Genomic DNA, 24,252 nt, shown 5'->3' with positions numbered 1-24,252 from the left:
ACAGTAGGGGTTGAGTGCTCTATGGCAAACACTCCAACTCCTCTCTTCCACAAAGGACACATACATTAGCATATAAAATTTCCTGGAAAATTACATGAACCTCTCAAAACCTGCTAGAAGCAAGGACAAAATGGTTTGAAATGCTTTCTTTATAGCACAGAAACAGCTCCTCTGTAAGCAGACACTGACACCTTTCTGCTTAGTACCAGAGGATAAAGAGACAGAAGAAATGCCACTGAGCTGGACACTGTCTATCCATCTAGGACTGTTTTGAGCATCTGATCCTGCCACAGATGGCAGTTAATAGGATGGTGCCTTCTTAGAAGATATTCAATTAAAACCCTGAGGGGTGTGGTACCATTAGCTTTAGTTGGCAGCCAGGGTACAGAACCAAGAAATTAAGTCTGTCTAAACTAATCAGCTCTACCCCAAAGCAGAGAAGAAACATCCCTTTTACATGAAAATCTCTCCTTTGTCCTAAAATGTGCCCACTTTGTACCACAGCATGGAAGTTCTCCCAATATACAGAAGCTATAACCACAAAAAGCTGTAATTCTTAGCCCAAACAGAGCAGTAACAGAACCAGAGAAATCCTCTTCAGCAAAGATGGACAAGATGGTCCAACACTAAATGAAGCTATTCCAAGTCTGCTGGCTGGCATGACAGGCTGTCCTGGCTGAAAAGGGAATTACTGAAATGCACATGAGAGTGCAATACTGAGTGGGAGGACACCAAGGCAGAGATACAGGTAGCTTTCACTTCTCTAGACTTTCCCTGTAATGCCTTACTATTTATTCATACGAACAGCCATCATGCAGGCAGTCTCCTTGTGTCCTTTCCTAAGCAGGAATGTAGGGCTTTTTGTATCTCAAATCCAATAAAATCATTGCCAATCCTTCCCTTTCCTTAAGCAGGATTATTCACATATTGAAAAGCAGTGTGTATCCTGTCTAACTAAAACAGCACATGATGAGGAGGTGGCAACACACTACAATACAAACATAGCCAGATGAATAATTATGTAAAAAAAATCACTTTTCTACTCCATGCAACTGCTCTGTCTTGTTGACTCAGATGTGTTCATTTGAGCAGACAAAAAAAAGCGTTTTACTACTGCTGCTCACACTGGGAGCTTTTGGGAAAGCAAAGCCAAGCCTACATGCCCCAGTCTCAGCTAGGCTCAGTCTGGGAAGCTCTTCAGCTCTAAAAGTCCCAGCTCGGCATATCCCCAGCAGGAACCGCAGATCATGGGCACATATGTAGAAGAATAATTAGTTTCAGAGCCAAGACTGTGCTCCTCCCCCACCCCTTAAATTAAATAAGCCAAGAAAGAGTACACAGCCATCCAGTCATTCTTGAAGAATTATTTTTCTGACTAGCTCTGCACTTTAAGGATGCCATTTTTCATTATTGTTAATAGGTCTCATTAACTAGAAGCTCTTAAGCACAAGACCATTACTAAATGCAGTTTACACTGCACAAAAGCAATGCCCTTATTGTAGCAAGGGCAGGAGGGAAGGAAACAGTTTGCTTTTCCATAAATACCAATAATTCAAACCCAAGCACTATTTTTTCTTCATTTAAGTTCACAGTTACTTCAAATTAGTAGACAGTTAAGAGGATGGTTTTAAAGATCTCCAGTTTGCAATTTTTTTTAAGCTATACCTCATGACTTAAAGATGAACAATACTTCATTTTAAAACAGAAGCTTTACTCAAGCCAAACTTTCACACCTTTCTGGGGTTAATGATCACATCAAGGATTATAAAGATATGCAACCACACCCTTAAATTTCAGGCACATAAGCAACCTAAAGAAAGAAATACACATTTCCCCCCTGCCCCCATCTCACATACAGACAGAACAGTGAACTCTCACTTCTGCTGAAAGTCTGGAATAATATGTGTATTTGGAAGCCCAAAGAGAGGCCTGAATAAGAATTTCCCTTTTATGAAGCTACAGAACTACTGAGGACAGGGAAAGTTGGCTTCTTCCTAGAAGAGTCAGCCTAGGCTGGCCTTCAGAGGGACGTGGACAAGTTCAAGAAGTGTGCCCATCTCATTATGTTTAACAAGACCAAGTGCAAGGTGCTGCACTGGCAGAGGCAACCCAGGCATCAATCCAGGCTGGGGTATGAACCAATCCAGAGCAGCCCTGCCGAGAGCTTGGGGGTGCTGGTGGATGAGACACTGGACATGAGCCAACAGCACGCACCTGGAGCGCTGCCTTCAGCTCTGGAGCGCCCAGCACAAGGACGACATTGGTTGGTTGGAACCAGTCCATAGGAGGGCCAGCAAATTAGAGGGATCTAATCAACTTCTCCTATGAGGAAAGGCTGAGAGAACTGAGATTGTTAAGTCTGGAAAAGGGAAGGCTTCAGGGTGACCTAACTGCAGCCTTCCAGCATCTGAAGGGAGCTCATACAAGAAAGATGGAGAGGGACTATTTACAAGGGCATGTAGTGACAGGACTACATGGGGGAATGTCTTCAAACTGAAAGAGGTTTGGATTAGATATTAAGAAGAAATTCTTCCCTGTAAGGGTGGTGAGGCATTGGCACAGGTTGCCCAGAGCAGCTGTGCCTGCCCCATCCCTGGGAGCGCTTGAGGCCAGGTTGGATGGGATTCTGAACAGCCTGGACTTCTGATGGATGTGTCTGTTCATGGCAGGGGAGGGCTAGAACTAGATGATCTTTAGGGTCCTTTCCAACCCAGGCCATTCTATGACTCTGTGATTGCATGAAAGTTGAAACCCACTCAAGAGTCAGAGAAGTACCTTCCCTACTTGTTGTAGTGTTTCAGAGCTTCACAAAACTTTAGAATCACCAGGGCTTTCAGTTAGTAATATAACTGACACCACTACAACTCGTGCATTGAAACAGCTAGCAACTTTTAATATCATTTTCCACGGAGACTGCTTGACATCATGCTCTTCACACTTTAAATTCAAATAATGCTTAACTCAAAGTGAATTTCTAATCATGAACAGACACCCTGTTTGGAGGTGATCAACACGTCATCCACATAGAGAAGCAGAACAATTTTATAGCTCCAGTGTAAAAAGTTAATTCCAACCATGCACCACATCGAGGTTGTTCACAGGACTGAGCCTGGAAGAATAGTGCTTCACATCCTCCTTCACAGTATTAACATTCTTTTATTCATAGGAGGTAAAAAACTGGGGGTGGCAGGGAAATGCTTCTTAAGTGTCTTTTATATAAACCTGCACCACACAGAATTTCTAAAAACAGCATCATGGAATGCTACATTTTCTTGAGGCTTTTCTTTTCTCCTCTGTCCTCCATCAAAAAACCCAACAAACTAGCGGAAAAATTCTTTGCAACCTGGAGGCCAAAACATTATGTGCAATAGTGCTAACACAGGTCCATGCATGAGCATTAGTCCTCAGCAGCATAACACACCATGCAAACCTGCTAAAGATGAAAACAAAGCTCAAGCACAAAAAGACAAATACAATTTCCAAAAGTGGAGAAAGTCAAGTCATGACAGGCAGTACCTAAATTTAATATACACTCATTGCCAGACCTCTAATTCATTTTCCCTTGTGTTCAGTAACCAATGGTGTCTGAAACCTGCTAATTCAGGTACAATAGCAACTATACAACTTGCAACATGCCGGAACATTAGGACAGCCAGATGGCAGAAAGGACAGACTGAAAAAGGATAGTGTCTGGATGTACATTGCTGCGTTTTATCTGCTGTTGTTGTTTTGTTTTGTTTTGTTTTCACAGTTTTTCTTGCTTGTTTGTTTGGCCATTTTTGTATAAAGACATAGGATGAATCATTCCCAGCACTGGAGTCAAACATCCACCCCTTCCTCTATCTTTCACTCTCCTGCTCTTGTATTAGGAGAGCACCTTTCTCTCCAAAGGGAAGCCTGTATTCTTTGCTGAAGTTATGATGAAAACAACTGTCAATTAAAAGAAAAAAAAAGACAAGCATCCATGTTTCAGGATGATGGTAGTCATTCTGTACAATGGAAAGAACGGATGAATCTCACAGTGCAAAACACAACCTGAAGAAATAAGTCTGTAAACCCTTTCCTTTTTTAAAAGCATTCCTCTTCTAATATGCTGACTTAAATTACACACAAGTTTTTCATTCATTTTTTCTAATCTACAATATTTGTCTAAAGGCAACAAGTTTGAAATCAATTATTGAAAAGATAAATTTTCCATGCATTGCATAACTACGTTTGTTTTTATTACAGAAAGGGCAGACCAGCGCCTCTAACTAGTTTTCACACTACACTTTAATTAACCTTAATCACATTCCACCTCTCCCTACTATTTTCCTTTTCCCTCTACTCTTATATGGCTATTCCTTGCAGCACTGCCCCGGTATGGTTTCTAACTGTCTTCTAAACAAAACGTGAATCACCCTATTTGAAAAGTAAGCAGTATCCCCAGCACACACATTATTAAGTGTAGAATTGCTTTCTGGTCATTCCCTCATGGTTTTTATTCCTTCCCCTGGCCTAGCTTTCAGTTAATGACAGGTCTTCAGCTCTGTCCCACAACTTCTCATTATTCCTTCCAATGAGCTAACAGTAATCTTCTTAAACACACACAAGATTTTACTCCTCCCTGGGTGGTAAAGCATGTTCTGCTCTTGAAGACTTCATATTAGTTTGACATTATCATATGGTCAAGAGGGCTTGCAGTAGTATACCTTGTGCAGCTACAGCTGTTTCCTGGGGAAAGACTTCAAATGCCTAAACCATGCATTAATATGGAGGCTTCTAAATTCTCCAGGAAGGCAGAAACCTCTGCACTAACAGACAGATTATTAGCAAAAGACACAGCAAAAGCAGGGCAGGAAGAGTTTCCTGACAGCACCCCATAATCCAGATTTTCACAACCAAATCAATTACTTAGATCTCAAAATGCAGACAATTTTAGAGTTTACCTAAATTCTTGTCATGAAATTGGGGTTTTCTTAACTCTTAGGTACAGTTGCTTATCTTAGAGCTTTAAGTTTTCATTTCTGCCACCTTACTTTAACACACTTCAGAAAATAAACTATTGCAGATGGCACTGTCTCTGTAGTTATGACTAATACCAGGTAATAATTTTACATCTAAGTGACTTCCTTTAATTTTTCTGATTGGTCTTCAAACTCACACACACACATATGCATACACAAAACCATTGTGTGTTTATTGTCATGTAAGAGCCTTCTGTACCAACACTAGTTAGTTCTGATTGAGTTTTCAATCCTCTTCACCTGGAAAAATCACAGAAAGGGAGAGAGTCCAAAAGCATACCAAATATATTTTGAAGCTGTATTACACAAACAGTAAGCAAATCAGAGTGAAAAGTAGTACAGAAAATACATCAAAATATTATTCCTGTAACCAGCAAACTATACCACAACTCCTCATACTACTACATGCTTTAGCCCATGTTATTTTCTGCCAAATGCCCACAAGTTTTTTTCTACCTACACTCTTCCTATCACTGTTACAGCAAAGAATATGACTTGGACTCTTTTCCTAACTCATCATGGCTCATTGCCAAGTGTTCTGGAAAGCACTTGAAAATGTGCATCTTTCTCAGTATTCCTAAGTGTAAAGCAGGGCTAATACTTCCCTGCCCAGTAGTAGTACCGGGAGGATCAAGGATACTTAATGAAACCTGTTGATGTATTACATAGTTGACAGGGAGAACAACAAAATAAGACTGAGGGTACATGGTTAAGAAAAGTTGAGGGAACTCTTTCCTGGTGGTGCAGAGGAGCACACTGCAGTGGAATGATGACATTCCTAAAGGTAGGGGAATACAAATTTTAGAAGGACAAAACAGTGGGGGCAAAGAGAACCAAGCTCCTGGAAAACAAGACTAAACACCCACAGGTGAAAGCGCCCTGAGAGAAACCCTACTTGGAGGAGGAAGTTCCTGTCACTGACTCCACCTTTACCAACATATGAACAGAAACCATAATGCTCCCCCTGTGCACAAGGGGCTACAAAAGCTCCTTCTCAAACCCAATGTGCTCCAATTCTGCCATCACTGTCACAGCTATCCTAGACTGCTGCATCCAGTCCCAGTTTTCCCATGACACAGCTGTACAATGTGGCTCTTGAATAAAATGCTACATGATAATGCAGCCACTGGTCACCAAACAGCCGGATTTATTTTGAATGAACCAAGGAAATTTATGCTTGGATGAAAATGACAGACACTCAGGAGGGAAACAAAACCTCAGAATTTCTGCATACTCCTAGTACTGGTATTCAGCAGAGCATCATTGCTCAATGCATAATGCCATCCTTCACTGCAGGAGATGCTGGGGGGCCTGTGTCCATGCAACACCACGTTTACATCCTTTGCTTCTTTTTAGCTATTTCAGCCAGCTGGGAGAAGGAAGGATGCTGGAAATGCTGCCTTGATTTGATATTTGAGAGACATGAATGAGAGAAGTAAACTAAAAAGAAAATCTTCTTAAAGGCACAGATGAATGGCACTGCACCCCAGTGCTGAATGACTTCTCTCCGAAAGAGATAATACCTCCGCTAAAATACGCTCTTCCGACAAGAAGGAACATCAAGCCTCAGGGGATTAGAATAATTAAAAAAAAAAAAAGGTCAAACCTTCTATTTTAAGGCTAAGTTCCCCTAGCAATGCTAGGAGAACTTTAAATTAAGCAGAGCAAGCAGTAAATACAGAGCAGCTAACCAGACATTTCAATGAGAGAAGACTTAAAATGCACACATGTGCCACAGCAGATACCACCTGTAGTAGCAGAGCCACCAAAATACTTCTGTACCAAAGAGCAAAGCTCACCATGTCTCAGTAAATCCATGTGGCAGCAGGGAAAGAGACAGCGCGGTTGCCTCTGACTCCTGAAGAGTCCAAGAACTTCATCCTGTTCATTTAAAAAGTGCTCAGGCTCTTCAAGGTATTTTATGGAAGCAAGACGACATAATAAAAGCTACCACTCACTAAAAGAACTTCAAATGTCAGGGTTACTTAAAAACATACACAGGGTAATGCATGTATGTTACACACATAGAAAGAAACTCTTTGTATGTAAAAGCATAAAGAGGAGTTTCTAAGCACTGATAACTTTGAAGATGCTATCTAATCAGGGAGGAGTCTCCCCCAATCTTTCTGTAACTGGTTTTTCTTGCAGGCAGCTCACAAGTGTCTGTGTTGCACAGGCACAGCACCCACCCACTTGAGACTGCTGCCACCACCCCCGTGCTGCAGACACACAGCTGCCTGATCCCAACAGCATCAGGCCTGAAAACCAAGTTTAACTTCTCTGTTACCTTGATCCCAAGCCACTCAAGGGTCTCTGCTTCCTATGCTCTCTTCCAGGAGCACAATACAGGCACACAAAAGGTATTTCCACATCTCGACATCACCAACATAACACTCCACATGCACTTTTCTCAAACCCAGCTGCAGAAGATCCTGGTTTCCAGAGCTACACTAAAGCAGCCCCTTCTATGGTTGCTCCAAGAAATATGAAGATCTAAACAGATCTCCAGTCTACCCAGGGACCAAATAACTGCCCATCCCCACCACTTCAATAATTCCTTACTGAATGGTTCTTATGAACGTGTTTTCCGATTCAAGGCATAAGACTGAAAAGGAGAAGAAATGTGCTGCAATACAGAGGGAACAGACATCTTCAGAGGAAGACACAGGTGCTCCTTGAGCCAAGTATTTGTCAGCACACAGCCTTGGTCAGTTGAGCTTTATAATCTGCCTCTATTACATTCATGCTTTGTTAGTTATAGCTGCCATAAAGATCAACTTTTTTTGGCGTTGCAAGCCACAGACCTGAGGGGTGGGAGAGGTGTTTCAAAAGAATAAGCACACACCTTCTCCTCTAGCCTAGACCAGCCATTTGGCAGCAACTCAGTGCAACATAATACATCCAGTACAAGGAGCAAATTGCCTGTGAGGGACTGGCCTGTACACTGACACACAGCTCTGCAGCACTGACATCCCTATATAGAAAAAATAAAAAGGACAGAAACAAACTCCACTGCAACCAAAGAAAGGCTTTACTTATTTTTAATTTCTTTTTTCTTGTTTTCTTCTTCCCCCCTGGGCTAATTCAGAAGCCCATTATACTTTTAACAGGGAGTTATGCTGTACAGTCACTGGGGCTGTGTCCCTGAGTGCTGGCAATGTATTTGTAAGGAACTCATGATCTCCATGGGCACCCTTACAAAAGAAAGATCAGGCATGCTATCAATGAATTGGGAGTCCTTTCTGCATCTCAGTGACATTTTCATCACCATAACTGGCCACGGGTAGAATATCCCAGGAAGCAAACCCTAAAAATAACTTCTTACAACAAGTCAGACAGTCCCTCAGCAAAAGGGGAGGGAACATTGCTTACACACAGTTAGCAATTTGGTTATTACGAGAGGGACAACAAATGTCCAGAAAACAGGAGAGGCAGAGGGGAAGCAGAGGAGGGAAAGTGGGTGTTGAATTATACATCAATTTTTTTCTGCATCATCAATGACTGTCAATTGGAAATGCTTTCCCAAGTGGAAATAAAGAAATTGAAATAGAAATATAGAACAAAGTCTTCCCAGAATACTTTTAAATACAGTGAAGGAGGAAGCCTTGCCAGAATGCACCAGAATGAAAAGCATTATGCACTCCCCATAAGCTGCAGCCACCTTGGAGGAAGATCCTTTAGAGCCCTCTCCAGCAATGGCCTAAGGGGCCCTAGGAATCCCTGTGAGCTACAGAGGAATTTCTTCACCAGAAAATCCTCAGAAACTTGTGGATGGGGAACCACGAAGCAATTGTACAAGTGTTCCTATCATAGCTGATAGCCAGGCAGTCTTTTGAGGAGCTTCTACTTCCTGGGGAAGCAGAGGAGAGGCAGGGGAAGAGCAGAACAACAAGTGGTCCACTCCTCAGCCACACGCTTAAAGCCACAAGCTCCCCAGCCAGCCTTCCTGACATGTGCTGGAGGGGCTGCAATCCTCTCAGAGTTCCCCTCAGACAGCTCATCTACTCCCCTTGTAGCAAGGCTACTGCACACATGGCTCTCCTCCTCCTTCCCCTCACAGCAAGTCACTCAGCAGCAGAGCCAGCCTGCCAGGTGCAGCACCTGAACAGCCAGGGCGCTCCAGCTGACTGCCCCTGTGGGCTCTCTCCCTGCCATGGTCCCTTTGCACCAGCACACGGTCTCTCTGACAGCCACACAATAAAAGACAACACAGTTGTAAACCTGCAACCCATGGGGCCTCTGTGCACTTCTGACTGGCATGCAGAAGCTCACAACCAGCTCCAAATTCTAACAGGACATCCTGTGTAAGAAGGGAGTGTGCTGTAAAGACATCCTGACAGGACTGGCCCTAAGCAAACACCTGGTTAGACTGTGGCAGAGTGAGGAGGGGAAAAGCATGACAGGCTTTTCCAGTTCTAGGATTGCTTCCCGTTGTGCTTTGGCATGTTTTCCTGCTCCTGAGCAGCTGATGCATACACAGGCACAGAAGGGAGGGGCTCCTACCATCAGCACTGTGCTGCCATCCCTTTCTCCTCCTGCAAAAAGTCCTTTCTGAACAAGTTTCCCTGTGCTTTGGGGAGGACCCAGCCACAACTGCAGACACTGGGCTCAGTTGCACTCACTCCCTCTTGATTTACAGAAGTTCCCTGCTAACAGCTGCATTGCAGATGAACTCTCTTAAAGTGGACACGCAGTGAGACAGAAGGACACAGAGCTGCTCCAAAGGCAACACAGCCATATCAGCACCTTCTCTGCTGCATTCACAGCAACTGTACGTGTGCAAGAGCTCCAGCAGCTCTGCCTTACTAGGCACAGAGGGTCCTGAACAACACAGCCTAACAAAGGGAAACCACACCAAGTGAGCTTATTTCTGGACATAAGTTCCCTTCTTCTCCCCATCAGCTGACCACATCAGGTGTTGTGGTTTTGGATGAAGCAGCTCAGTAAGTATCAGACTACAGCTGGTGAGCAGACAAGGTAACAGTGCGACAGGGAGGCTGATCTCAGCAGTGTCAAGTCACTGCAATGCAGGATCCAGGAATTCAAAGATGCAGAAGGAAGAATTTAAGTTCCTCTGGCTCAATCGAGCTGCATGTTGCCTTGTTCCTGAGCCAACCCCTGCCACCCTTTAAGATAAGGTAACTGCAACCATGAGACCCAAGTTTTGTTTTCAAGACAGGGAAGAAATTTTAGCTGTGCTTTCTTTTAGCTGAGAAAAAACTTCAGCAATTAACATTTCATAATTCATCAGGGAGATAAGAAATTTCTTGACTATTTGTGAAGTGGTGGGAGGGAAAGCTTTTTAAGCTCAGCTGCAGAACTACTGAAGAAACTAAATGTACACAGCCACAAAGAGTTAAGAAGGCATAATGTGCGTCCTTAAAACTGTAACCAGGTCTGCAGCAACATAAACTGCAAGCAGCAACCAGAGTCACCTGAACTTGTTAGCAATATTTGATAAAGATTATCAAAAAAGCCAACTGCCTTGGATCTCTTTTTTCATATCTTCTTGCTGAACTTGGCTGTCTGGAGAAGACAAATGAGAGCTCAACTCCCAGCCTACTACTGCAGAAGTGCTTCCACACAAAGGACAAGCTGACCAACACTTGAGTCCTCTACATCATTCTTAAGTGCAAGAGCAATTCAGACAGACAGAGAAGGCTGTGGATCATTTCTCTGCATTGAAAATTTTAATCCAGGCAACTTCATAACAAGCGGCAGACACAACACAATATCCTAATCTGCAGAGCTGGCAGATTCTAGGCCAGATGACACACAAGTCAAACAAAAATGGGCAGAGCTGAAAGCCACTTTTCAATCTGCAATCCAAAAATCAGGAATATTTAAAGTAACACAGGAGCTATGAATCACTACTTTAACTTGTAGTGAAGAAACACATAATCACAAGCTTTGTCTCTGCACAGGCACCAGTTATAACATAAAGCTGTGCAACTTCAGTGCTCCTAATCTCTCTGACACAATCTCAACAGAGGACATTTGATACCCAAAGCTTACATGGATAGGCCCTGAGGCAGACAAAATTAAACTTAACAGCACACCAATTCTTTTGGCAAACAACAGAAAAGTCCTGCTTGGCATCACCAGGCCATTCTCTCTAGCAGCCTTCAAGAAAAACATTCCAGGGGCCAGTAAAGACAACTTCCTCCTTTTACATCTATTTTTTCCCTCCAGTCAATGGGCAATTTCTTAGCCCATTACTCATGAAATGTTATATGCTTTGACATAAAGGAATATGAGGAAATAATAAAGTTTTTTAAAAAATGAAAAAACCAACCAAGATACACATGGACATTTTCACATTGGCAGCTGTCCTAATACAGTAGAAACACAAAGTTTATTTGGCACTGGAGACCGATATAGGATGAGTTTTAACCAGCTGTTTTCCCTGAAAAAGCTTCCAGGGTACCCATGTAATTTGAAATGTGCATATAGAAATTGCATTGCAGAGAGAGCACTGGACTGTCCCCTATGAAATCACATTTCAAGTCAGGTGTATGAGATCGGGTCTCTAGCAGCAAACAGAGCTGGATAAACACACATATCTCACCCATCTCCAGAGCTGCAGGAAACTTTACAGACTAAATTCTGTTGCACAGGCAAGGAGACCCCTTGTGAAAGAGAGGTGCCTGTAAAAGAAAGGGAACAGAGGAAGTACGCTAAAGTTTAAGGATTTAGCTCTTCAGTCTCCTTTTTTTCACCTCAGATGTGAGGCTATGTCAGACTGCTTCTCCCTTTCTCACTGGTCCCCGGGGATTGAGAAAACCTCTTTCAAAAAAGAGTAGTCTTCGACATCAAGAAATGACAAAATGACATCTCTGTCTTCACAGCTATCACTTACCACAGTCTACACCAACTGACTTATCGAGGATGACACAGTAACTGCAGAAGACAAAGCACATCCAAACACTGAGCTGCTTCATAAGACAAGCTGCAGCCTACACCAGCTAACTCAAGTGCCTAGAAGAGGAGTAGAAGTGAAGGAAAGAAAAGAATCCTTTCCATAGGCTTTCAGGAACTGGCTTTGGAGGCTTAAAATCCTTGTCCTCACATATTGCCTGTATTCACAGGAGCTTAAAAAGTCCACTGGGATTTGGCTGGGTGGGAAAGACCTATATCAATAATTTCCATAGATATTAGTGTTTCATTCCATAAATAAATGTTTGAAGTTGAAGAAGCTCTTCTAGAATGAAACTAGTTTTTATTACCACAATTCTATCTTACTAAGCCTTCAGACAAACATTTTATACTAGTATATTGCTGTTCAGAAGTTTTCCAGGCACACCAAGTAGGTCTTTCCTGAAGCTGCCTGCAAGTAGGTATCATAATAATTTGCAGTACTGCAAACAACGAAGTGATACCACATTTTGCTAAGCAAAATAAGAGCACTGAGATTTTGGCCACTGAGTGCAGAGACCTCCTCACCAGCTCTGTGCTCCCCAGCCAGCTGCAAATCACTAATTCTTCTAGAACCAGTCCTTATTGCTGTCAGCCTCCACAAAGGAGGCTGTGGCACAGGGTTGTAGCAGGACTTCCTCAGACTCCAGGAGGGAAAACTGCCAAGCTTAGCCTCTCTCATGCACTGCCTGCCCACCATGCTATCAACTCTGCTATGCAGGGACACTGCCCCAGCTCTGGGAAAGGAACAAAAGCATATGCAGGGTCAAGACCACTACTGGCTGGTATGGTTTTGCATCAGACATTTTCAATGACAACAGTCTTGTGCCATTGATAACAATAGTGCAGGCTGGTTAGAACCATGTTTGATAGACTGCAACCTGCAGGCAACACTGAAACTTGATTTCCATGAACTCTAGTGCAGAAAATCTCTAAGCACAAAGTAAAGAACTAGACTTACTTGTAAGTATAGGGAATAGGAAAAAAAAAGACTAAAAAAGAGAGATCATCTTTTTCCACTTTTTACTTTCCACTTGCCAAAGCAATGCAAATCCCAATGACTTATGCAGTGAAAGGAGGGTGCATTCACCCTCTCTTCAAAGAGGAAATCTTTCAGGGCAGTGTTGCTCAGAGTTTAGACTGGAGGAGGAATGCCAGTCTGCATTCCCCCCTGCCATCCCAGTAGTATAGGAAAGTGAGCCTGGTATTTCTCACTAGGATACTGTCCGTTAATTCATCACTCACCCTCCTCCCATTCCTTCTCTCCTATGAGAAAGTTTAATCCTTTGGCTCACATGCATCTGGTAAATTTTTCAGTCCCTGTTTGCCACTGTCATCATGGCAACAGCCCCCAGAGATAACCCAGCAGCCCTGCCACTGCAGGCAGGCTGCCACTCCCTGCCTGATCTGCCATTTAGCCTTTGGCTCCTCGGCCTTCAAAGAGCTGTGGCCACTCCCAGGCTCATCCTCGCAAGCACAGTCCTTCCTTTAGAGATAAGTTTACATGGCCTTTGTTTTTCTTTGAAATTAACTGTGTCTTCATTCCCACAATGCCTGACAGAATCACACAAATAATAGCTTTGCTAAAAGAGATGCTCCCTTTACTGTCCCAGAAAGAAAAGTTTTGTGTTTAACAGTGAAATCACCTGTGGCTTCTAGCAAAGAGACAAGATTAGCTAGCAACCTTCTCTGAAGCACCACACTAACCTGGACTTGTCCCAGCGTCACAGGTAAGCACACTCCAGGCACAGGGAGGACAAGGGCTCATGGCTGTGGAGGCTTGGACAACAGCTAAGTCAGGACAGGAACTTTGGACAGAGCAGCAGGACAGGGGGTCACCAGAAAGACGTGTAACTCGTGCTCTCAGGAACAGAACGCGAAAGTTATACGTGCACACATTCTCTGAAATGTCATCGCATTTACTCAACTCACATCTCAGAGATGGGGAATTCTCTCTCTGGCTCTGCCAGGAGCAGAGTGAGACAGATCCTGACACCAGAAGTAAAGCCACATGGTCATCTCCTCCTCTCCTGATTCCATCAGAAAAAGGCAAGGTACAACATTGACCAGCTCTCCTGGCATCTCTGTATTAGTCTCAGACATGAGTAATCAGCCGTTTGCACCAACATCCACACTTCCAGTCTGGTCATCTAAATTGTGGGAGCAACAGAAATTGTACAACAGAAATTGTACATTCTCTGGGAGGGAAAGAGAGGAAAGCAGCATTACTAAAGGGCTATTTTCAATCAAAGCATTATAAATTAATATAATTATAGGTTAAAGTAACTGATCCATGAGAAACAAATGAACATTCAAACTGAACTCAAAATTAAAAAGGAAAGAAAAGCAGATGAAGTGTAAAAAGTGAAAAAAGCTACAAGGAAATAAAATCTAACAACTATAGACTTAGTTTCAGCAGAAAGTTAAATCCATGCTCCACCTATCTTTGGCTACCCTTAGTGTTCAGAAAGCTTACTTCTAAGATACTGCCAGCCCATTTGTTCAGAGGTATTCTGCAACTGTTCTCCAAAAATCATGCAAGCAGCAATACCAGAATGTTTGGGGAGATGTCACCAAAGTATAAAGTGGTATTTAAATTTAATAATGTATAAAAAGGAACATTATGTCAGCCTAATTCATAGGGCCCCAATTTTTTAAGCTTATTGTCATAAGGATCAGCAGCAACTACTGCGGTTGAAGTTACAGGGTCACATTTCCTCCACACACTAAAACAAACCCCAAAACATCTAGTAAGCAACTCAAAATTTTAAGGATGCATTTGCCCATCAGAAATCACTGCACCTCTGTTGTCTCGAAGATAACTATTCTGAGCACTGACATCACTTCAGTTGCAGGCAAACGCACAATGATGTGAGATACTTCACATTTCTTTTTTACAGCATTCAAGGCTTCTTTCCTGTGCTGGTGACCCTGGTGCCAGGCAATATTGCCCTCTTCGCCCAACCAAGCCAACAGCAATAGTTCACTTTATAGTCAAACACCGGCAAATGAATGTGAGGTTTTTTTACATCTGTTATGTTAGTAAAAATCAGGGGATTTCAAGAACAAAGGACACAAAAAGAAACATCTGAAATACCAAAACAGGTGACAGGTCAGAAAAAGTGGGAGGTGATGCCTTCATTGTCAGGGTTGTGCTCACAAACAGCACAGTGGAGAGAAATTTTTGCATTAGCATGCTTCCCTTTTAAAAACTGTCTTCACCCAATCTGGAGGGCAAGAACAACTAGAATACTTGCAGGGCGTGGAAAGGAACAAAAATATTGTTATAGTCCTCCCTTAAAGCAGTGGAACAGTGGTGCTAACCCACTGTTAGGAAGGAGGGCACTCTAAAAATTTCTTTCTGATCCACAGATGAATCCCCCTCTGCTAATGATGATTTTGCTACTGTCCAGAGAAGGATTAAAGTTGGAGACAGTGAAATCTCTGTGATACACTGCAAACAAAGCAAATAGTTTTTTCACTGGACCCTTCTTACAAGAACCCAAAGTAGCTCTCCTTACGCAAAATATCTACAGGCTGCTCAATACCCTGCTCTTCACCGTAGGGACACCTACAAATATTTCAACCACGGCTGGCTGATCAGAGTAAATGCTCTAGAGCCAAGGGCTTTGGGACACGTGCAGGAGTTAGTCTAATCACATTTCTGCCATACACAAATCCAGTTTATATTGGGAAAACAAGAAACCTGACTCTCTCACCAAGCTCCTTTCTCTAACCTCGTGCAGAGGCAGTAGGAATTCCTGCCCAATCTGTGTGCCCACTTCCCCCCCCCTCATTGTTAATGCCGGAAATTTAATACTCAATGTGACCACTGAGAAGACAGACACAAGCTGAAATCCTGTCTGCTCTGTTCCAGCTCCTTTATAAAATATACAGCGTAAACTGAGAGGCAACCTGGGGTAACCCCAACCATCACTAACATCCACAGTGGGAGGAAGCCAGCTTCTAGCCATAGTGAGCCACAGTAAAGCAAGGCTTCCACCACTCACCACCCCGACAATCTCTGCTGGCTCTCACACCAGGGCATTTTCCTGCCTGTACTGATATGTTAGGGCAGGCAAAAAGCCAAGCCAACCCTCAGCAGCCCCCACTAATTTCCCAGGTCCAGCCTCTCCTCCAAGGTCAGGGCCTCCTCTTTGGCACAAGCCCTCCTCTTCTCCAAACACCTCTTCCAATGAAATTTCCCATACTGGTGTATATATGCCATTTAAACTCCTCTTCCCCTGTGCAGGGGACTGCAAGCAGAGGCAGGTAGGAAGAACAGGGGGAGGCAGGCAGCTGGTGGGAGGTAGAGGGCTGCTCCTTCTAACATCAGCTGAGCAGCCTCACCACCAGCCCCTGCCACACTTGTGTGCTGTGGTGCAGAGTGAAGAGTTCAGCTGCTTGTTACCTGCAAGCCCACTCCACCAACTGATTCCTGCCCTGCCGCCCCCATCCCAAGCACCCAGACTCTTACAGTTGCTTCACCAGGCAGCTCCCTGCCTCATACACTGCTCTGGGGGTGTGCAGCACTCTGCTCTCTGCTTCTCTCCATGTGTGCAAAGACCTCCTAAAAATTTCCAACCCATTGCAGCTGGTCTGCTATATACGCTCCCAGCATCTCTGAGACTTCTGCACACAGCAAAGGGGAGGCACTGGGTGGAGCTGGGGCGCAGGGAAGCTCTTCACTCAGCCCATGCTGCAGGAAGGAAAGCTTCTCTCCCAAACCAAATGACTGGACCTGATTTGGCTGCTCAGCAAGGACGGCTGAGCAGACAGTTTGATTTGCCATCCTCTGCAAGACAGGACATTTGTCCTCAGCCTGCAAACGCAGGAGCACATAGAGGACACCCATGACAGGACATTTCTCTGCGGTCTGGCTTTGCGCTTGAGCCCCCGGTGAGCGGGCGCTGGGCTCGGCTGCCCCGGCAGAGCCGGCGGCCCCGCTGCAGTGCAGCAGCCTGCACACCTGCACACAGCAATTCCAGCAGCCTGCCCTGCCCCACGGACACTGGAAACCTGGCAGCCCCAAGAGCAGCCCAAGGGAGTTTTAATGCAAGCAGCAGCTAGGAACACGTACAGACCAGATCAAGAGAGATGTTAGGGACTGATGCTGCTAGACTTCCTCTGCAGCATTCAAACTCAAGGTTTTAGCGTCCAGGGGAACTACTGCTGACACTTTCAACAAAACATATTGTAAAGCCTAAATCTGCAACCACTACAGAACCAAAAGCCCAGACAATAGTGGTGTGGGAAAATAGCAGAGTTGGAAGTATAAAGAGTGTTTTTTTCCTGTTGGGGTTTGATACACAGAAGTAATTCCCTGCTCCTCCCCAATCCATATAATCTCCTACAGGAACAACAACAAAATAACTCGGTAGACTGCAAATTTTTATCTGGTTTACAAATTTGGAAAGATGAAAAACAGGGAGAGAAAACACCTCTATTTCACAGTCAAAAGCAAAGCCACAGTAAGGACAGTGAAGTGGACTAACTTACAAGACAGCTGTTTTTAATTCATTCATCAAGAGATGTCACTTGCCAGAGTTAAAAGATACAGATTTTCAACAGTAAATTAAATTTAGCAATAGAGGTAATACACAGAGATTTTTCCTTCCGCACCTAAATAAAAGGGCAGAAATACTACAGGTGGTGGCAGGATCACTAAATACTATTTGGTATAAAAAACATCCTAAAAATTATCAAATCCTAAAGCTCTGCCTACCCCTTTCAAAAGCCAGACTCTCTCTTGAAGTATATGCTAGCAAGTTAAATTGGGGATATCTCCCTACTGCTACTGAAGCTGCTGCTTCTCTCTTGATCTTTTGATCACTGCAAGTAATTTTAATGTATTTGAACTTCACTGTAGCACTACTTGCTATGAATTTTCATGTTCAGAAAGTATTCTGGTGAAAGCCACAAGACAACTTTCAAAAAATTACAGTTATTACTTCTCTCAACCCGTAGTGCCGGTAAAAGTCTGTGCATTCAATCCCACAGGAATTTCAGATGACTGAAGCATTGTATTTCCTCCATGTGTAGTAACAACTGCTCTTATGTATCAGCTGAATGCTGACTAAGGTGAAGTTCCTCTCCCTTTCCACAAGTATTTGGACCCTATTTAACATTACACTTCTTGGCATGGTCTTCCCTGGGCAGACTTTAGCATCAACACAACATGAATAATAGCAAATACGTCACTAAAGCCAAAATAAGAATTTTAATTTAGACCAGCTCTTACTGACAAAACTTATTAAAAGAGAGAACAGGCATCCAAAAATCACAGACAATATAAAAGAGACTCCTCTCAACTGCTGACTTGGCATTTTTTGGTGAGTGACATTTACTAGACTGAAGCTGCTAAGACCAGCACTCTGTCCATCCTCCTTGCTTTCACAGAGAAACACCATGCCTCTTCAAGTCTTTCATTGCATATAATTCACCCTGAAGCATTCCTCTTCCTCCTTTTCAGCCACATACAGTAAGCTTTTCAGCACTTCCCAGTTAGTTATCTAGTATTTCTTCATCACAAGTCTTGAAAAACAAAGGTAACAAGAAGTACTGCAGGAGGAGAGCAAGGCTCTGTTACCATTGCCTTGAACAGATTCAAGGAAAGCACTACAGCAGGCAAAACTTCTGTGAAGCAGCAATGGGCTATACCTTGCAGCAGCAGCAAGATGCTGACACTTCAAGTAGCAGTTACTGCATCAGGTGTCCATACTGGTTCAAATTCTGCTACAGATAGTATAAAATGTTAAATGTACCTATGCTTAAATTGGACAGGGGCTGGCTATCCCCACAATAAGGCAATATTCTGGCTCTCTAGAGAAGCCAGAAGAAAACCAGCAGTGTGGGAGGAAGGTCAGAAGGGTGGGTTACCCTGCACAATGGACAGCGTGCAGCTGGGTGCACAGGAGAGCCCTGGACAGAGGTACTGATGGGCAGAGACATGGACAGCCCAGGAGAAGTGCCAGCTTGGGAAAGGACACATCAGACAACACATATCCAAGATGCTGCAGAATTAACACCATAATTCTGCTCCTCAGGGAGACAGCTTTCTAAAACGCCTTTTCCCAAGACTTTTCAGGTTGCTGAATTGAATCTCCCTAATCACTGATCTACAGCTGCAATGTCTAAATAGCACACATTTCTCCTTCGATGTTTTAAAGACCTATTCCAAGGTGAATTCACTAACTTCCTATCAAAATACTAAAGTCTTTTACTATAAGTACTTTTTGTTCTTACCCCTTGAGCTCTCAGCAAACACAGCTGAAATAACTGAGGAACCCACATACTCAGCTAAAGTCACCATCCACTTTTCACAGATTCTTCAGTTCTCAGTTAAAACTTCAACATAACCTGGCCAGCACCTTGTTTCTGATACTCCTCTGTGGTAGCAGAAACACATTTTCATTCTCGGTTCTCCTCACATTTACCCTTACCTAACCAGTACCTTTTAAAGTATATCATCGCCAGCTGCCTCGAGTTGAGCAGCTAAGGACCAGGCTAGCAGCCTCAATGTATTTTATTTATAGGAGGGTATGAAATCTAAATAGTAAGTATAGATCAAAACATAGCCGATATTCACCCATACTTACTTTTCCTACTTGTTGGGTCATTAAACTGTCATCACCTTACTACAAAAAACAATTAGAATCTATGCATTTCTCCCTCTGTAACTCATTAAATGACCAAACACTTAAAAACTGACTCAATCAGGTTTTCCGAGAGTTTTGGCCTTCAGCTAACATATTTTTGAATTTTCAACTATGTTCAGCATGCATTTTTTTCCCATTTTTCTTATCTCCACAGCTAACTTCAATACCCTGTCCCTTGTACGATAAAGGTTTAACCTTCATGATCAGTTTATCAAACTGCCCTTCCCTTCTCCAAGCAGCCTGGTGTCCACTAGTGTCTGAGAAATGGCTCTCCTGAGCTTTAGTCCTCACCACAGGATGGACAGGGAAGTCTGGGGAGCACACAAGGCATTAATGGCCGTCAGCAAAGCAAAGCCACTCTTCAGACCTCAGACCTCTCCCATATTAAGTTGAACTAATTTTGAACTCCAGAGATTGAATATCCCACCTACATCAGCAGGCACTGTCACATGACCATTGAGAGGACACTGATTCTCAGAAGATCTGCAGCCACTTCATTAACAATCCAGGGCTCCACTGGTTGGCCTCCAAAACCACCTCACTCAGGCTAAATAATAAACACCTTAGCAGATATGCTTGCTTCCAGAAGTAAAAAAAAAAAAAAAAAAAAAAAAACAAAAAAACACCACCAAAAAAAACTCCACAAAAACCAAAAACTGACACTACTTCTTCATACAAACCACACAAACGACAGTAAATGGAAATTTTTCACTATTCTTCAAGCTGTCTTCTGCTCTTATCATCACATTTCATATTCTGGCAAAAAGGAGAATACATATTCTATTTTTCTTTTTTGTAAGGATTAGGTAAAACATTATTCACTTCTAAACCATTTCTCAAAATCATTTGCTTTCTCCTCATGCTTTTCCCTTCCATTTCTCAGTCAACCCCCCTACTAAGGCCTCCACTCAACTAGCAAGATAGTCAAGGGCTTCATACATTAATTTTGTGAAATCTGAAAGGCCTCTAAAGACTTACAACTCTCCTTGCTCACCTTTTCTAGAAAGAGTTGCCTCTGGCATCTCAACTTGTCGCACTCCCTGTTTTCAGCATCTTTCATTGCAGGTCAATTTCCCTCATTCTCCCCCTCAACCCTCCACCCCACCCACGCAATGCCTGTAGTGATTCCCTACACACTGGAGGATGCACATTCCCCTCATTCTGTATGGCCTACTACCCTTTATGCATACCTGTGTCCCTGGAAAGCAAAAGACTCTCAGCTTGGAAGAGTTAGAATTTTTCTCTTTACATAACACTACAGTCTAGCTTCAGGTTTTGTAAGTCTCCACGAGTAATGAAAGCACAAGCCCCTTGTTCTAATATGCTGAGAAGTCAAATTGGCAAGATTTCTCCATCCTATTTCTGCCTTTGAATGCAGACTTTTTAGCTTCCAAACACACCACCTTTAACTACAGCACAAAAGGAGCAAGGCATATAACATTTATCTTTCAAAAAAACAATCACATCTGTTCTGGTAAGACAGATCTCCTAGGTAAAAAAGACATTCAGCAAAATAAGTCTGCAACACTTCTCTTTATTATGAGTGATTGGTACAGACACACACATAGATGAATCTACCTCTAGCTCAGGTTGAAGAAGAAAGATCTCAAGAAGAAAAAAGACAACATCACTTTACAGAGTATCCATTTCCAGACACAGGGATTTTTCTATCATCCCACACTACCTTCTTTCAGGCTCCTCTTTGCCACACAACTCAATTATTTTGAAATGCCTAAAAATAATGACAGAAACAAGCAACTCCAGATCCCTTAAATTTATTACAGCCTCAACTCCAGTGAAGTATTTTCCTACAAATACAGGGAAGAAAGGTAGATAGAGACACTAACCTCTGGCTGACAGTTTTTTGGTGTTGATGATTTTTGCAGCATATTCCTGGGAAGAGTTTTTCTTTACACATCTGCGGACCACAGAGAAGGCTCCCCTGGAAAAAAATAAAGAGGGTAGGTGCTATGAAACTGAAAATGAAACTATAATAGCAACAATTCCTGTTCTCAGAGTGGACCAGATTAAGGAGAGGGCAGAAGACATACTGAGGAGGGACACAACACTTGAGAATCTGATGAACAATGTATGCTGTCTGATCAGCATAAAACTTAAGTTTATATGGTACTCAAGCCTCCTGAAGACTCCTCAATCCAGGGCTCCACTCCTCACAGACAGTGCAGTAGGAAGAGCACATTGTGCGGGGAGAAAGAGACCATATGGGCACAGAAACAGGACATGAAGGGATTGATGAACAAGAGACCAACAGCCCTGAACAGTGCTGCAAACACTAGCTGGGGTAAGGCCATCTCCCAGAGACAGCATCCCCAGCAATCACAGCACAAACCCAGGACTTGTGTCTCCCATGCTCAAGCGCAAGCTCAGTCACAAAATCATCACAACACTTTGCAGAAGTTACTAGTTCTCTTATATTCCTCAACCCACTTGCAAAATGGGGATACACATGTACCTATTAATGAAGTGAGGAGAAAACTACAAGGCTTTCTACATTTCCTCAAGCTGGAACTATTGACATTATTATAACTATTCCAAAGATAATTACTCTTGGAGAAGAGGTCTGAGAGAGGGGGGGAAGGGATTTCTGTGAGGAAAAAGAGTGAATACAAGAGACCAAGGTGAAAAGACAGAGACTGAAAATCTACACGACTACACAATTAGCACTTGGAAACAGCCCCTTATTTTTTAAAAACAAAACAAAACAAAAACCACTATGGCAGGTAAAGAACTACTAGCTTTACAGGAAAGATCTGAAAAGAGGAAAGGACAAATATGAGAAAACTAGCAGAAAATTCCAAGTCCTTCAGATCAGGAACGCAAACCCATGTCTAGGGACAAATGTCCACGTTTCAACTATGAGAGGGGAACAGAAGCTGCACAAGGGCCCCACAGACAGTCAGTCCTACAGGGAGCCTAAAATAGCTTGAATCCTTCCAATAATGCGGAGTCCTGCCTTTTTATCCCCTTCCTCAACCTCTACATACAAACCAATGAGCATCAAGGTGAGCACCAGCACTGGGGCCCAGGCTTGGTGACACACAGCTGCAGCAGCCTTGGGAGGGACAGGGACACCGGGCTGGAGAGAAGAGATGCAGCAGAGCCCAGCAGTTGGTGCAGGAAGGGAGGGAGCGAGCAGTAGCACCCACGAAAGCACTGTCCCCATAATCCTACTCTAGCCCTTTCTGCACTGCTTTCCTGCCCAACTGCGCTCCCCTGCAAAGCCCTGTCCTAGGGTGCAGCAGCAAGTCTGCCAATGCGGAGACAAGTGCGGAGAGAGGGAGGGAAGAAGCGAGGAAGCGGGGAGGGAAGAGAAGCGCGGTGCAGCAGCACCTGGTCCTTTCACAGGGACAAGGAAGTGGGGACTGAAGCATCGCGGAGTGGCTGTAACAGTGCCGCGTCCCAGCGCAGAAACAGTTGCAGGGAACGGCAACGTGCAGCTGGGAGACGGTGCGGGAAGGAGAACGGGGCAGCCGGGTCCTGAGGAAGGAAAGGAGGGAAGAGAGAAAATCTCGGGGTGCAACAGGAGCGCGCAGCCCGAGACAGGCTGCAGGGACACCCGCTGCGGCGGGGCGACCCAGCAGGGCAGGAACACCTTCCCGTCCGGCGGCTACGCCGCTGGGGTGGACGGGGGGCTGGAGAACAGGATTACAGCGCGACAGCTAATCCTTCTCCGGCTCCCGGGAGAGCCGGGTCGCCGGCACAGTGCTCCCAGCAGCGCCGGTGGGTCCCGGGGCCGGGGCGGGCGGCGGGGCGCGGCGCGGGGCGCACAGCAGGCTCCGTACTTGCCAAGCTCCTCGTAGAGCTGGTACTCGTCGGTGAAGCGGGTGCACGTTGCCGTGGTGGCCATGTTCGGGCTGCGGGAGGCTCAGCGTCGCTGGGGCATGAGGCAGGGCGGCGGGGACGGGCCGGGCGGCGCGCTGCTCGGCGGCCTTCCTCCTGGCTCGGCGGGGCGGCGCGGGCTCCCGCGGCGCCCGGCTCGGCGCTCCCCGCTCCGCCGTGCACAGTCACCGCTCGCCGGGGAGGGGAAGGAGGCTGAGCCTGGCCAGCACCGCGAGAACTGGCTCGGAGACACCCCGCGCCGGCCCCCTCCCTCCGCCGGCCCCGGCCCGCCGCGGGGTGTGGCCGCCGGGGGCGCTCCCGGGGCGCCCGCAGCGCCGTCGCCCGCCGGGGGCTGCAGCCGGGGCGCGGCCGCTCCCCCCGCCCGCGGGCGCGGAGCGGGCACTGCAGTGAGCGCCCCCGCCCCGCGCCAAGGGCGGGCGGACTGCGGCGGGCGCGCCCCCTCCCCACGCGCTCCGCAGGCGGCCGTGGGCAGACCCCGGCCGGGGGCACCGCGGGTATTTCTCTTAATTCCCCGCGCGAGGGGCGCCGGGCCAGCCGCGGCCGGATAAGCTTCCTGCGTGCGGCGGGAGGGGAGGGAAGAAGGAGCCGCCGCCGCCCTCCCCCGGGCGCACGTCAGCGGGGCTAACACCGGGCCACCCGGCCCCTGCGTGTCGCGGCCCGCCGGCAGCAGCCGCCCGGCTCGCTCCGGCTGCTCCGCGCGCGGGGAGGGAGAAGCGGCAGCTCCCGGCCGCCGCCGCCCGTCCCGACCGCAGTCAGAGCCCGGCGCACGGAGCCCGGCACGCTGCGCTGCCGCCCGCGACCCGGGGAAGCGG

At 45.2% G+C, this 24,252-nt stretch overlaps 1 protein-coding gene across 15 annotated transcripts in view; it reads right to left on the bottom strand.

The window, feature by feature from the left end:
• Positions 1-23,544, bottom strand: part of CAMK2G (calcium/calmodulin dependent protein kinase II gamma) — a 117,123-nt gene extending 93,579 nt beyond the window's left edge. For all 15 annotated transcript variants that reach the window (XM_058029334.1, XM_058029335.1, XM_058029341.1 and 12 more), the window contains exons 1-2: positions 23,383-23,544; positions 21,427-21,521 (exon numbers count right to left, since the gene is read on the bottom strand). In XM_058029334.1, coding sequence (XP_057885317.1) covers positions 21,427-21,521; positions 23,383-23,447 — 160 coding nt within the window. In that variant the 5' untranslated portion in view covers positions 23,448-23,544. The remainder of the gene's footprint in view (positions 1-21,426; positions 21,522-23,382) is intronic.
• Positions 23,545-24,252: the final 708 nt, after the last annotated feature.

The sequence above is a fragment of the Melospiza georgiana genome, chromosome 8 (assembly GCF_028018845.1).
Source record: "Melospiza georgiana isolate bMelGeo1 chromosome 8, bMelGeo1.pri, whole genome shotgun sequence".
NCBI lineage: Eukaryota > Metazoa > Chordata > Aves > Passeriformes > Passerellidae > Melospiza > Melospiza georgiana.
Note: the sequence above shows the minus strand (reverse complement) of the source record. Positions and strands in the feature narration are given on the sequence as shown.